The sequence below is a fragment of the Ziziphus jujuba genome, chromosome 11 (genome assembly GCF_031755915.1).
Source record: "Ziziphus jujuba cultivar Dongzao chromosome 11, ASM3175591v1".
NCBI classification, from domain to species: Eukaryota; Viridiplantae; Streptophyta; class Magnoliopsida; order Rosales; family Rhamnaceae; genus Ziziphus; species Ziziphus jujuba.
In genome coordinates this window covers 8,749,607-8,764,388 of record NC_083389.1, presented here as the reverse complement: position 1 = coordinate 8,764,388, position 14,782 = coordinate 8,749,607, and the positions used below count along the sequence as shown (strand labels likewise).

The following is a 14,782-nucleotide window of genomic DNA, read 5'->3' as shown; positions in this document are numbered from 1 at the left end:
ACACATTTATTTGAGATTTTGAAAAATAAAAGATTTTGCAGTTAATAAGAATCTAAAATAACAAAAATTTAACTATAAACTGTAATAAGGACCCAATGTTTAAAAATACATATGGGAATGATGACATCCTCAAGTTATGATTATTGTTGAAAACTAAATTGATTTTCGCTATGGAAAAAAATTTGTATAATTGCTGAAGGGTATATGGAGTAGATTATTTTCAAGTGATGCATAATAAATCTTGAGAAATTTGGACAATAAAGACGAAATGCTTATATCACTGGGAATGGATGCCATGTTTTTCTCTTCTTTGTTGCGTGTCTAAGGCTCTTCTTTCCTTTTTCTTGTGAAATACATGATCATACATTTATTTTATTGAAACTCATAATAAATTCAAAAGCTAGACTGACTAAAATTAATTAGATGTTTAAGCTTCTGAGCTTGATAAATATGATTTGGACTTGGACTTGTAAGCTTGGATGCAACTTTCAACGTAAATAATTCCCCACCCCATTTGTACGATCTTGGATTTTTGTTTCGTATTCTTGAAGAAACAGTTTTAAAGTCCAAAACCATTTGTTTTATAAGAAATCAATGACAAAACATGTCAAAACGTTATAAGTTCTACAGTGATGGTCATTGAATTGTAAACTTACCAATCCCAATAATAGAGAAGGTGAAGTGATTAAGGTCTAAGTCAATGATGAGCAACTTTGAAGATTTGAAGAAGCTTAGCCAATCACAAACTCACAGCACTTGCCTGTTGGACTTGGACTGGGGGGCCCCAATGAATTTTTCGTCGCAGCAAAGCAAATGGTCCTAAAAACTCACTTTCAATGACTGGAAACATTGAACTGTCTGTGTAGGCTACGTGCGTTTGCTCATGAAGTAGAAAGGAGAGCAAAAGACTAAAAAAACTAAGACACCGATCAGAGTAGTTGAATCTTGGTATTACATAAATCTCATAAATAGAGTATACATATATAAATGCAATCAAAATCATATATATAGAGACATATTTATCATTAATATATATTTTGATGTCAAATGGTAGAGGACCCAGACCTTTGCCAGTTAAATTATAGAACAAGCACTTTGTAAGGGTGGAAAAGCACATGCTTGGCCAAAGGAAAGTTTATACATAGAAAGAGTAATTTGGAAAAAATATGTTCCTCAATTTGATAAGATATACATGTCATTTGGTCAATTATGGCATATGCAGTACTTGATCTTTTGGCAATGAGAAACAAGGAGTTGAATTGTAGGTAGATTGAATAGAGCGGCAAAAGAAAGGAAAAGTCTTTTCTATTATTTAATAATTAGTCACCTTTTGCTTGTAGGCTTGTACGATCTCTTTGGCGTTAGCGCTAAGCGAATGTGGATAGTTTATCTCATTACCATCTCATAGTAATGCTATGCATAGTTGTATTTGATTAAATTGTCGTATAAAAATGTAAAATTCATTTATGATCATCATACCTCATCTCATACCTTTTTCATAGCGATGTTATTCAAATAATAATCAATTAATTGTTATGGATATGTAAAATTTTTTTGTAATCATGCATGATGAGCAACAATTTTTCTATCATAATTTAAAAGGTTTGGAGTGTGCTTTAAATTTTGCTGCACTGTACCAAAAATTATTTTTTTTCTCCCTGCCTAGCTGTTCTGATTACTGGCCATAAATGTAATAGAAACCATTATGATGTGTATTTTACTATGTTACATGATTATTACTTTCGAGGAAATTCAAGTTTATTTAGTCATTTTATCATTTACTGTTCCTACATAAAAGTAGTATAAAAAGGGCAATGATAAGTTGAAAAGAAAAAGAAAATTAAATAAATAAAAAGGTAATTCGTAGCATGTGATTCGTCTTAGGTTCCTTTTCAGGCCCCAGGATTCTAGCTGCTATTTACGAAGTCCTTTTGAAATTTTAGCCATATGAAAACAAACTTGTCTTTCATTTCGTCTTCTAGAAACCTTTATGTATTATTTTAAGCTAAAGCACTGAGTCTTTGTTCTCATCCTGTATCTGCATGTCTACCAACCATGAATAGCACTCTCCCTCAAAAATTTCATTTTTAAGTTTCTAACTAAATTTGCATCTACCTATTCCACTGTAGCTCTCGTGTGCTAAACCTTTTTTTATTTTTTTTATTTTTTTAAAGCAAACTGCTAGCTTTTTATTTTTGTCTTTTTTTCTATCAAGATGTGAGTACGATACCAACTCCTCAAGTCCATATTGGTCTTTTCATAATAATAATAATAATAATAAATAGTTATGGTTATAATTCTTAACTACTTCCTTTGCTTATAAGAATGGTAAGGGTCAGATTAATTAACCAAATTGAGAAATGGGGAGGAAAATAAACCAAAAAAAAGAAGAAGAAGAAGAAGAAAAACTCCAAGAAACGTGTTCATTTATAAATAAATTAATGCACTCAAGCAGATTCTCGTTAAAAAGTGTGACAGATTCATACGGGGTTTGGATGATTAGCCCACTGAAAAACATTTGACTGCGTTTAAATTTGGTCTTGCAGCTTTAAAGATTGATGGGATCGAATAACTGCCCTTATATTAAGGCTTTTTTATTTTTTTTCATTATTATTATTATTATTATCATCATAATAATAATAATAATATTATTATTATTTGTGTGAATTTTGCTTATGACCTTGTTTAAGTGGGAAAGGTTTAGAAAATTGACACTTTCAGCGTGTATGACTTTGTTTCCCCATGGCCGACGCCGTTGAAACCTGAATTTTGAAGCAAAATTTATACACTAATAATAGCTTGTATATGTTTCAGCAAACAAAAAAAAAATAAAAAAATAAAAAAATGAAGCTTGTATATGGCTAAAAATTAAAAATTAGAAAAATAGTTTTTAAATTCACAGCCAAATTAAAGACTAAAGTTTTTGAATTATATCTCTGTATATAACATATTTCCTCATTCATTATGATTTTCTTTTTCTGCCAAAAAAAAAACCCCCCAAAAAAAAAAAAATGGGGTCAGATTATTATTATTATTATTTCTTTTCCTCCTCTTTTCTTTTTGGTATTGGTACTAATTTGGCCTTTCGTTTTGTTCCTCTTGAAATAAAAGTATACTTTATTATTGGAAAAAAAATAAAATAAAATAAAACCTCCATCTCTAGAAGCTTATGAAGACGAAACTTCATCATGGTTCACGTAGGTTCACTTTTGGAGGCGGCTTTGCTTTTCTGGGATTGGTAGCTTGGAGTTGGAGCACTATAAATATAAATGTCTTTGTTATTATTTATTATTATTATTTTTTTTTTTTTTGAACAAGTCTTTGTTATTAATTTACTAATAATTTTAACGTGGTTTGACTTTTTTTTCTCCTATAGTCGTCTCGGACTTAATTAATGGACCCCTACCACTAGCTTTTTAATCTTTTTCTTTTTGTTTTTTTATTCATGTTTTGTTAATGGCTTGTTAATGGCTCGGCTTGGAAGCCACCCAGAGAAAGAAAAGTTTTTTATTTTTTATTTTTTATTTTCTTTTTTCACGTTGGAGGCCAAGCCAAACATTGGAAGTTGGGAAAATTTTAAAAGGTCTCATAGGAATTGAACATGTAGTAATAAGACCTCCCATCTACTAAGTAGGGCAATAGCTAGAATTCGAATTCCATTGTTTTCCCTTTAGTACATAGCTTAGTTCGAAAATTTGTACCCAAGTTCAAAAGTTTTAACTTTGAATACTATTTATCAGAAAAAAAAATTACTTTGAATGCCGAATAAATTTGTATAAATAATTTAATATAATATAATATATAATAAAATTGAACAAGTCAATTGTTAATTCAATTCTGAATTATTCTCTATTATTATATTTAATTATTCAAGTGCGTCAATATCGACAAGATCACTTGTAAAATATATACTTTTTTTTTTTTATGCACAAAATTTGAATTGCCTTGGATTTTTTTTTTTTTTTTTTTTTTTGGAATGCAGAATTGCCTTGATTTTGAAGACGCAAACTATACGTATATTTATTTCTGTATCACCAAATATATATATATATTATATAAATATTTATGTATGAGGTAATATGCTGGTCAATGTTCCTAGATCCCCTAGGCGAGACAAACCCATCTTATAAAATTTCCACATGGTGACGAGCTGATCCAAATGATTTTATCATTTGTTAGTACACAAAGTCCTGGCCAAGTAAAATTAAAATACACTTTTAGGTTTTAGGTTTTAGCTTTAACTAGATTTGAGTAAAAAATCCTCCTTTTATTTAGTTTATAATGTATTATAATCCTTGAAAAAAAATTGTTGAAAATTTTTTTGTAACTTATAAGTATATATACAATTCCTTCTTGAAAAAAAAAATTCCATAAAAAATGTGCATACATAATTAATATGGTTTATATTATCAATATATATATATATATATGTGATTTCATACTTTCTAATTCTATATGATCAGAACAAAATTACAATAATATCCTTTTGCTTTGCTAGTTTTATATAAATGTCTATAAATTTAATGGAATTACAGATCACCCACTCACAATTTTTTCCTTTTTTTTTTTGAGTAAATATTTTTATTTTCTTTATAAGTATTAACTAAAATGACTTAGGTCTTGTCGTAATATGTGGGATGAGAAACCATACTACTTCAAATTACATGATTCACAGGGAGTATTATGAATCTTCCATTTTTGTTTTTTGTTGAAATTATGATTACCTCCATTGATTATATATTGTTTGAAAGTTTTCATATTATTTTATATACAAGTTGGGTATTCACTTAATGTTCAATTAAGTATAATTAGAAGCTTGACTGAATGTGCCAATGGTATAGTTGGTGCCTTAATTGGTGGCACAGCAGTAGGAAAAAAGTTCCAATTTTCACGTTTACAGCAATGTTTTTACCTACACGCTTGGATTGTTTTTTTTTTTTTTTTTCCTTCTCATTTTTATTAAAAACCTTTTTTATCATTATTTTAATTTTACACTTTTTTTGATAATTTTATACCTAAAACAATTTTTATTTTTATTTTTTTGAAAAATAAAATTCATTTTAATACTAATTATTTGAAGTTTTTAAAGATTATATATGGTCTTCATCTTTTATTTTTGAAAGATCCACGTAATTTCACAAAAAATAAAAATAAAAATGGTTGATGTATATAAACACTGTGAGTTAATTTAATTATTATAAATCAATAATTTGGTCTATTCAAGATCCCCTTCAAAATATTTTATCAAACAAAGATCAGTATTCATATATATATGTACAAATAGGAACTTCTAGAACTGATTTATATTGAAAATTATTCAAAAATTTAAAAATTTAGTTTGGCAACTTGGTATTAAATTGAAAACGACATTAATTATAAAAAAATTCCTATGTACATATACGGTCCGTGACATAGTTTTTTTGGTATAAACATATACCCGTGTCATGCATCTAAATAATAAGAGAAACTTTATAAAAAAAATAGTAATAAGAGAAACACCAAGTTTGAGGTACTCAAACAACTTAATTTTTTTTTTTAATTGCAATTACAAAAAATGGAAAATAACTTAAATCATGATCTCAATAATGTGGATGTAAAGGGTATACGTACCCATCAACTTGACTAAACAAATAATTGAATGTTACAAAATTTTAGAGAAATGCAAAAGAGACGGAATATGTGGAGCGCGAAAAGGGTATTATATTATGCGAGACATCAAATTGAACCTCAAATTGCAATTGATAACCGCATGCATATGTATAGAAGAAGAAGAATCATTTGAGGGCACGGCAAAAAGTGGCCCGAAACATGCTTAATACACTTATATGCACTCTCAATAAATAAATATATATATATATATATATTAGCACACACATAATAATTTGTGACTTTTCCAAATGTCTGAAAATTTAATTATTTATACAATAATTAAACTTAACTAGGCATGACAGCCCATTTAACGGCTTTTGCAAGTCAATTGATATTATAATATGCTATAATTTTGTATTTGCATACCCATAATTCGGGGCCCTGAAAAAATAGGGATATATATTCTTTTACATCTATTGCTTATAACATTTTTTTTATTGGATATAAGTTAAAATTGGAGGAGGAGAATTTTTTTAAGCTCAGATATGATTGAATCCAAAATATGAGAATTTATCACCTTGGATACTGTCACATGTCAACGCAAGGAAAAAAATAATATATGTACCAATAGGACTAGCTTATAACAAACTAGGTTATGTATTTACCAAAAGAAAGAAAAAAAAAAAAAAAAAAACCAACTGGGACATGGCCTCTATTTATGATCTACCATAAACCACCTATATATTATACTAATTTCTTTATTTCTTTCATTTATTTTGTTTAAAGAAAGGTGGAATGACCACGTTACTTGATACTAGTGGATTGTGGGATTGGCTTATTTCTTGCAAATCTAATTGGCAAAGACATCGCAATTTCTTTAACAAATTAAGTATTTCTTTACTTTAAATTTTTAGAGCTATTGTGGATTCTAATTTTTAATTAACGTAGTTTAGAATTGATGAGATAATATTATATATATGTCAAATATTATGATTATGCAGAGGAAAACGTAAGCTGACGATCGAGATTTATTTGATAGAAAATTGCAAAGATTTCTTGACATTGTGCATTCTTAGGGTCATACCAAATTGGCCTCTATTCTAAGATTCCTTTCCTCCTAATTAAAGTCCCACGACGGCCATGATCGTACCTAACCTGGTTTGCCTTATTTAATTAAATTAATATTAAATCCCTCTACGAATAATCTGTTGTGAATTGTGAATAATTTTTTACTGTAGAAATTAGTATCCACTCAATCATTTAGTTCCAATAATAATAATAATAAAAGGTTAAGCCTAAATCTGAGTTCCATCAAACAAAACGAAGTATAAATCCGATCAGTAAGTGGGCTCAATAAATATTTTTACTTGATCATGCTGGCATTTAGTAAAGATATATATAATATTTTAATGGGAATTAATTGTACTTTATTCCAACAACTAATTGATTTTTTTTTTATTTTTTTATTTTTTGCCTCGAGCACAGGGGCAGTAATTAAGGGAGAAAACACAGATAACATCCATTTCCTTTTAATTCAACGTGTATAGTATTTAAAAGCGTATCAATTAATTTTATGATCATTAATTACTCTCCAACACAATATATATCGGAATATTTTAATTAAAATGAAAGTTTAGGACCCATCCTAATTAATTAATCTCTTCCATATTTTTAGATGGCGTTCTCGGAAACATCTTTCGTAGCGTTGGATATAAGTAAAGCTCTTTTCAACATCCTAATTTTTGCTTCCTACTTAAATCTTCCAGGACATACAATAATTAAACTTCAAGTCCCTGTCTAGTTTCACGTTAAAACCCAAAATTAATCATATATATATATATATATATATTAATTCGTTTATGCGGGAACTCAGTATATTATTTTTTTGGACAATAATTTCGAACTTCAATCCTATCGTTCTCTAATAAAAAAAATCATATTTATCTTATAATTCATATATTAAAGAAATCATATAAATCTTAATTAATTGGATGGTGCAGCAATATACCTGTATTTACAGATACTTTATGTATATATTGGACAAAGTATAGCTGTATATCTATAAATACATAACAATATAAGATTATAAGTGGTTGTACAGCTTAACAGCGGTAGCTAGCTTTTTTGTTTTTTTAAAAGTGACAATGCATTAGATGACTCGATGATTATATATAAAAATTGAAGGATCAATAAACTTTTCAATTATTATAAACCTATCATATTATTGGTAGTCACAGGTATTCCGTCATTATTTAGACAAAGACGGTGGCTCATATTCCAAAAACACTTGAACGTATTGGAGGCATGGGAGGGCTAAGAGATTGCGTTACGAACATATCACTTTGGATTCTTATTAGAATAAGTAACCTCTTATAAGATTAATATAATATAAATGGGATATATATATATGTATACATGTAGCAGTAGTACTAGTCATATAAATCATTAAGTTTTATCAAATTTTCAGCCTTTTTTATATGATAAAATATTTTAGATTTGGTTACCAAATTACGAGAAGGCCAATTTGATAGCTATAGGTAAAAGAGAAATTTAATGGGGATAGAATGGAAGATTTTCAATATATTGCCAAGACATTCTTCTTTGTATATGCTTTTTTTTTTCTTTTAATTACAATTTGGAGGAGAAAGAATTTTCATCAGAATTGAAGTTTGAACTTTGAATCTGAAGTGTATTCTTATATATATATATATATATATATTTTATTAGCAAGTACAATGTAAATAAAAGTATCACATTTGTCAAAGTATAGTATTACAGGATTTATTATTATTATTATTTATTTTTTTTAACTAAAGAACGGGTATGACAAAAATCTTTTGCCTCTTTCTTTTTTATTTACTTTTATGATTTCATCCACAAATCTTCCAATACCTGTTTTTCCAAATGAAAATGACATCTCAGAATTACAAATACCACAATTAGTATTACATTGAGCTGAATTCATAAATACTTCCAACGCTCCAATCCTCTCGAGTCCGACCAAGAAAAAAAGGTTTCTGTCTTTGGCACCATTTTGGACTCTCAAGCATGCATGGTGTAGGCCTCATGGTCACATGCCACATGCGCAATCAATTACCACAAATATAGAATATTTGAAAATTTTCGGCGACCACAGTTTTGGTTTTTTTGGCCCATATATATATATATATATATATGGAGTTGGAGTTCAATTTCAGTTTAAGTTAAATTTCAAAGACTAAATAGATCAAATAGTCAGCATATCATATTTGGCTAATTGGGAGTTGGCTTGCATCGAGGATACAAGAAATTTACAACCTATATGTTAAAAAAAAACTAAGTAAGATAATCTCCGTCAGTTGGTGCGTCTTAAGCAAAATTCTAAATGCCATTCTAATAAACAATTTCTAAATAGTCTATCAAAATCATATATACATTCAATGTCGTTGAGGTTCTCATGTTACCATTAGATTCTCAAGAGAGAAAATTTATTCCGCACCAATATGTATAATTTTATTAAATTGATTGTCACCTTCTACTTTTCTTTAATTAACAAAATGATTATATACTACACAAAATGAAAAGCCCCACAAAATCAAATGCATCAACGATTGAAATTGTGATTTAATCTACGTTTTATTTTAATTTCTTAATCCTAATGGAGCCGACCTACTAGAAAAGAAAAAACATAGACCAAGCCGAGCCATCCCAATAGAAACAAATTATTAAAAAAAGAAAATAAAGGAAAACAAAAGAAAATAAGAAAGCCTGGAGAAAAGTATTAAAGTAAAGAAGGCGCCCATTGTAAAAGGCATATCAACGTTGTACGCTTGCTTTTCTTTCGTTTTCGTTTATATATATATATATATATAAATTTGACAGAAAATTTAAAAAAATAATAATAAAAGAGAAAATATATATATATATATATATTTATTTTCCCTCTTATCTTTTCGAAGGAAAAGGAAACAACCACGCACGAGTCAACAAGTTGGAAACTCTCTCTCCTTCCTAATAGTAGTTTTCAATCCACTTTTTATTTTATTAATTAAACGCACCACAACCATTTCTTTTATAAAACCTCTTCTTCCTCTTACTCCGTCTCTCTCAAGTCTCCCAAATTACATTCTCTCTCTTTTTTCATTACATTTCCTTCTTGTATGATGCCACAAGTCGATTTGGAAACACTAGTTTCCGCCTGTGCTGGAGGCTCTATGGATCGGAAAATCGCATGCGAGACCCTCGCCGACGGCGAAAAACAGCCGGAGGAAGATTCTGGTCAACCGGAAGTTCCGCCTGATTTCCCGCCGGAATCTTTCTGGTTATCCAGAGACGCCGAGCTCGATTGGTTCGACCGCAACGCTTTCTTCGAACGGAAAGAATCGACTAAAGGATCCAATTCAACTAATTTGAATCCGAATATCAATCCGAGTTCTAACTCGAATTCTCAGCGGTTTTCCATGAATTTAAAATCAAAGGCCGCGATTATTGGCCTACCGAAGCCTCAGAAAACTTACGTCGACACGAAGAATCTGAAGCATTGCAAGGCAGGGAATATCCATCTGTTTCCGAAACGTTCCGTGTCTTCGGGAAAATCGGACTCTGCGATGGTCGAACCGTCTTCGCCTAAGGTTTCGTGTATGGGACGTGTGAGATCCAAGAGAGACCGTAAGCGCCGGATGAGAAAGAACCGCCACAGACAGTCTGAACCGGCCAAGCAAAAAACCGTACCGGAAGAGAGACGGAAATCGGGATTTCTCGCTAGTTTCCGAGCCATTTTCCTTTCCGCAGGCCGAAGAAAGCGGACGCATGAGGTCGAACCGAAACCGGCCGATTTGTCTGAATCACCACCGAGGCAGAGCATGTCGAGGAGAGGGCGCGAGTTTTTGGAGGTGGATATCGACGTTCCTTCGTCGAATTCGCTAGGGAGGAAAAGCGTGGAGAGTGAACCGCCGAGCCTGGGAGGCATGAACCGGTTCGCGTCTGGTAGGAGATCGGAATCTTGGGCGGTTGAGGCTGGAGGAGGGTTGGTGTAAAAACACCAGAGTCGTTGGAAAATCGTTTCCATATGGCGACGTCGAGAAATGGGCCCACCGTAGCAGGCATGTTTTCGGTCTTGATAGGCGGTCCCGGTGGGGTCCATCTCGGTTTAAATTGTCGTTGGGATGACGTGGCACGTTGAATAACGGTTCCTACACGCTGGGTAAAAAAAAACAGGTAAAAAGAACAACCAGGATTTTTACGTTTACATTTGTTTCACTTTTTTTTCTTTTTCTTTTTTGCCCCTTCAATTAGAAAAAAGAAAAAACACAAAAAAAAAAAAAAACAAAAAAAAAAGCACGAGGTTTGTAAATAGGTTAGTTGGGAGTGAACGAATTAGTTGTAAATTTTTTTTTTTTGGTTTAATTTCGGATTCTGAATTCTGATAGAAACCGTATTTACATTAAACGGGTATTTTGATTCTCATTATTTGAAATTTACTTCTAAGAAAATAATTAAAAAAAGGAAAATAAACTAATTAAAATGAGCTTACTGGATCAAAGTTCTTTTTTTAATAGGCCATAATTTTAGATTCAAGCATTGATTTTCCAAATTGAAGCAGCACCGTTTGATTGGGGGGTTCTGTAGCATTTGACACCATGAGGTGGATGCCATTTATTTGAATTGATTAGGTAAGACAAAATTGTCATCTTGTTGATCCAAATTCTCATTGAAATCGACATCCTTACCTATTAAAAAAATAAATAAATAAAAAATCATTTTTTTAAAATTTATATTTCCCAATCAGTCCAGAAAGATGCCAAAAATCTGCCTGGAAATTCGTCTATGTCAATATCCACATGTTGCAAGTCTTCTAAGTTACGTTTAGGTGGGGTCATACATTCATTGCCAATCCGGTCCCATATTTGGCCTGTTTTAGGATCAGACAATATTTATCTAAATCGACGGTAACTAATTCTAGAATCTAATCTCTCAAAATAATGTTTATCCAAAGTGAGTTAATTATATAATTTATAAACCCTTCCAAAATTTACTGAGAAATTTGAATTTAGGCGGAAATGCCATTTTCTCATCAGATTACATTATATATATATGCATATATGTGTTTTGATTTTGGTATGGTCCATATGGCCAATAATTTGAAAGTCTAATTTACAAAATGTGAAAAAGAGAGGAGCATTACTGTATTAGCATATTAGCACCCCTTCTCTTATTTCCTCAATGAAATTAAGTAACTATATAGTACATTGAAATTCAAAGTCACCTGGATTAAGGAGTAGATGGCCAATGGGATGATAAATAGAAATTTAATTAGTCGTCGTGGTCGATCTCGGCATAAAGCTCAACCTGACGACCATTAAGGGGCTGCAATGGCCTTGCATTGTTCTTGCAATTTGAACGTACTGGTGCTTTTAGAGCCTCTACCTGCTCCTTGGATATGCTTCTTACCTGCATGCATGCGTGCGTTTGCTTTAATTTTTTTTTTTCTTAATTTTCTAATTTTAATAGTTTATAATTTGAAATTCCTCTTAATTAATCTTTAATTGTTTAAATAAGATATATACCCTGGCAAGGATGTTCCAAATGACTTGCTCAGTGCATGGAGGAGTAGTGAGAGAGCCTATGTATCTGTAAAATTTGCGCGTCTGTTTCTTGAGTAGCTTCAGATCCAAAGTTCCAACGGCAATATGAGCCTGCTCGTGGCTTTGACAATTCTCCTTAGCTAGCTCTGTCAATTTGTCCATGAACTGCAAAATTTAAGTTAGTTCTGTTAATTAATTATTTTTTGTTATTAATTTTTTTAAATATTCCTGATAATAATTCATAATCAACGAGTTCATGGATTAGACACACACACACACACACACACATATATATACCTTTGCGAGGAATGGATCGGGTTTATCGTATTGGTAGAGGATTGCAACAACTGAGCTGCTTCCATCATCTGCCCGGTGGACTAAATGTTGCTCCACTGGATACCTGTACTTACGATTATATATATATATATATGTATATATAGTCAAGGCTCTGTATTGGGTACTGTATATAGCAATTTTGATGGGAGACAGAGAGAGTTAAAGAACATACTGGACTCCCTGAAGTTGATGCTCGGAAGGAGAATGATAATGCAATTGCTTCAAGGTGTAATTCTTACCATCAACAACCATCACTCCCGCATACTCTTCGAAATGTATCTGCACATGTATATTCATCGATAATAATAAGGTGGGAACTATATTCCGAACAGATCAAAATTCTATATATATATATATATATATATAAAGATAATGGTAGCTAGCAGACCCCAACGTTGAAGCCGTTGTTGATGAGAGTAGAATTGCAAGGATTGTAGATTCTGGTTAAGGACTTGAATGTTTTGCCCCGAGTAACTTGGTTATTTACAATGTTCACAGGAGACTGCATCTTCCCATTTGAGCATTGTGTGTAAGATGAAGTTAAGGTTCCCCATTTCTCTGGCCCATTCCCGCCCTCATAGCTGAATTCTGGTGCATTCGCATCTGAAATTCGTAGTTTTCATGCATATCAATCTATGGCTAATCAATCCATTTTATGGAAATTCAACTATATAAATCAAGTACAAGTTTCATACAAGAAGAAAGAGGGACAACGGGAAAAAAAAGAAAAAAGAAAAAAAAAAGAATGATGATACCTGTCGAGGTAGACGAAGCACCAATAACAAGCAAAGCAAGAAGCAGGATGGAGAAGGATATTCTAGGAATCATCGTTGTTATTAATGTCGAACTAAGCTGCCGGTTACCTTGACAAACATAAAAACAAGGAAGAAGGAAGAACATTTTCCTATTTTTGTCAGAGAATGGTTGATATATAAGTAAAATATGGTTACGGTTGCCTTGACAAAACCAGGGAAGCAGCTTCTAAATTTAGCTGTCTTGGTATCGAAAATGTTGGGGCACCTTTGCTTTTACGTGTCTATGCCTATTTATACACTTTTTTCTTTCTCTTTTTTTTTGCTGTCACACAAACTATATTTAACTTTTTTTTTTTTTTTTCCTCAGAGATTTTTGCTTTTTTCTGTTTGTCAATATTTACTTCATAGCCCTCAATATGTATCTATACGTACATAAAAAAAATAAATAAAAAAAAATAAAAATAAAAATGTTACTATGGCAGAATCTTTTTCTCATTTGTAGGAGTACAAGTCTTTATCTGTTTTTTTAGATAGAATAGAAAAAGCAATTTTGGTTAAAGAAGATGAAATACTAATAACAATAACAATGACAACCTGCAAACTGAGTGGTGTGTGTTTAATGAAGATTGAAGTGGGAATATTTGAATATATGAGGGAATGATATGAAATTAAACCACAAAGAAAGCCGATGCCTCTGTGACACTCACTTGTCGACCATTAGCACATCACGTGGTAGAAAACCTTGGTGGCAGAAGCAAAACCACCACCTTCATCACATTTGGTTTAGGCCAACAACGGTAATATTAACAATGGTCCTTGTTTGCCAAAGTTTTATGGAATATACTAACCACACTTGGGAAAATCTCAACAGAGTTCTGGTATGAGGGTTGGCAATAGGCAGTGTGGATGAAGAAGTCAGTGCAGTGCCCACTAAGTGCTCGATGTCCGAATAAAAAAGCTGTTTTAGTGGTTGCATTATATGCCACTGTCTCAGTTCTTTGGCAATCACACTCAGATTCCACGTATAAAAAAACAAAAATGATGTCAATGAAAGTTCCTGCAATATTTTAACTTTATTGTTTGGGAGTCTCTAAACAGTGGACCTTATAACTTTTAATCTGAAAACAGATTTTCCCTTTAGAATATTGATTGACAAACATTAACAAAACATGCAATGAGGCACTATTTTCCGTTGCCCACCTCTCTCTATCTTAAATCACTCGTCACACTCTTGCATATAATAAAGAATATCTACTATAAATAATTAAGGTACCTAGATAACTAGTTCAGGTTTCTTCTGTAAAGAAATTGAAATTCGGTTTTCAAGAATTCAGATGGCCATCTATATGGAAGATTTTTTTAATTCCTTATTCTTTGTATTTCGTTTATGTATCTTGTTCTCATATATATATATATATATATATTACAAGTTGTGATGCTCAAAAGCGAGAAGAAATTTCTAGGTTGATCAGATGGTACAGCTCCACTAACATATATAAAAGCATCCCACCACATATCCAACGATCAAAAGCTACAAAG

The 14,782-nt window shown here is 31.4% G+C and overlaps 2 protein-coding genes across 3 annotated transcripts; one reads left to right on the top strand and one right to left on the bottom strand.

The window, feature by feature from the left end:
- Positions 1-9,538: 9,538 nt before the first annotated feature.
- Positions 9,539-11,016, top strand: LOC107432100 (uncharacterized). The gene has a single exon (XM_016043169.4). It carries the CDS (start codon positions 9,729-9,731, stop codon positions 10,602-10,604), a length of 876 nt encoding a protein of 291 aa, XP_015898655.1. The 5' UTR covers positions 9,539-9,728; the 3' UTR covers positions 10,605-11,016.
- Positions 10,607-14,179, bottom strand: LOC107432099 (alpha carbonic anhydrase 1, chloroplastic). 2 transcript variants are annotated; one of them, XM_048465532.2, is made up of 7 exons: positions 13,244-14,179; positions 12,877-13,091; positions 12,661-12,767; positions 12,450-12,552; positions 12,135-12,317; positions 11,834-12,018; positions 10,607-11,297 (listed from the first exon to the last, which is right to left on the bottom strand). In XM_048465532.2, the coding sequence occupies exons 1-6, from the start codon at positions 13,386-13,388 to the stop codon at positions 11,881-11,883; spliced, it is 891 nt and encodes a 296-aa protein (XP_048321489.2). In that variant the 5' UTR covers positions 13,389-14,179; the 3' UTR covers positions 10,607-11,297; positions 11,834-11,880. The 2 variants fall into 2 exon arrangements, with proteins under 2 accessions (XP_048321489.2, XP_015898654.3); XM_016043168.4 differs by lacking the exon at positions 10,607-11,297 and having other exon boundaries at positions 11,634-12,018; positions 13,244-14,178.
- Between the last annotated feature and the right edge of the window lie 603 nt (positions 14,180-14,782).

What these genes read in the sequence shown, in the direction of transcription:
- LOC107432100 (XM_016043169.4), top strand. Translation starts at nt 9,729, where the DNA reads ATGATGCCACAAGTCGATTTGGAAACACTAGTTTCCGCCTGTGCTGGA.
- LOC107432099 (XM_048465532.2), bottom strand. Translation starts at nt 13,388, where the DNA reads ATGTTCTTCCTTCTTCCTTGTTTTTATGTTTGTCAAGGTAACCGGCAG. An exon ending in TGCTTCGTCTACCTCGACAG is followed by an intron (nt 13,092 to 13,243) that starts GTATCATCATTC and finishes TACGAATTTCAG; the next exon opens with ATGCGAATGCACCAGAATTC. An exon ending in TTTGGAACATCCTTGCCAGG is followed by an intron (nt 12,019 to 12,134) that starts GTATATATCTTA and finishes GCATGCATGCAG; the next exon opens with GTAAGAAGCATATCCAAGGA.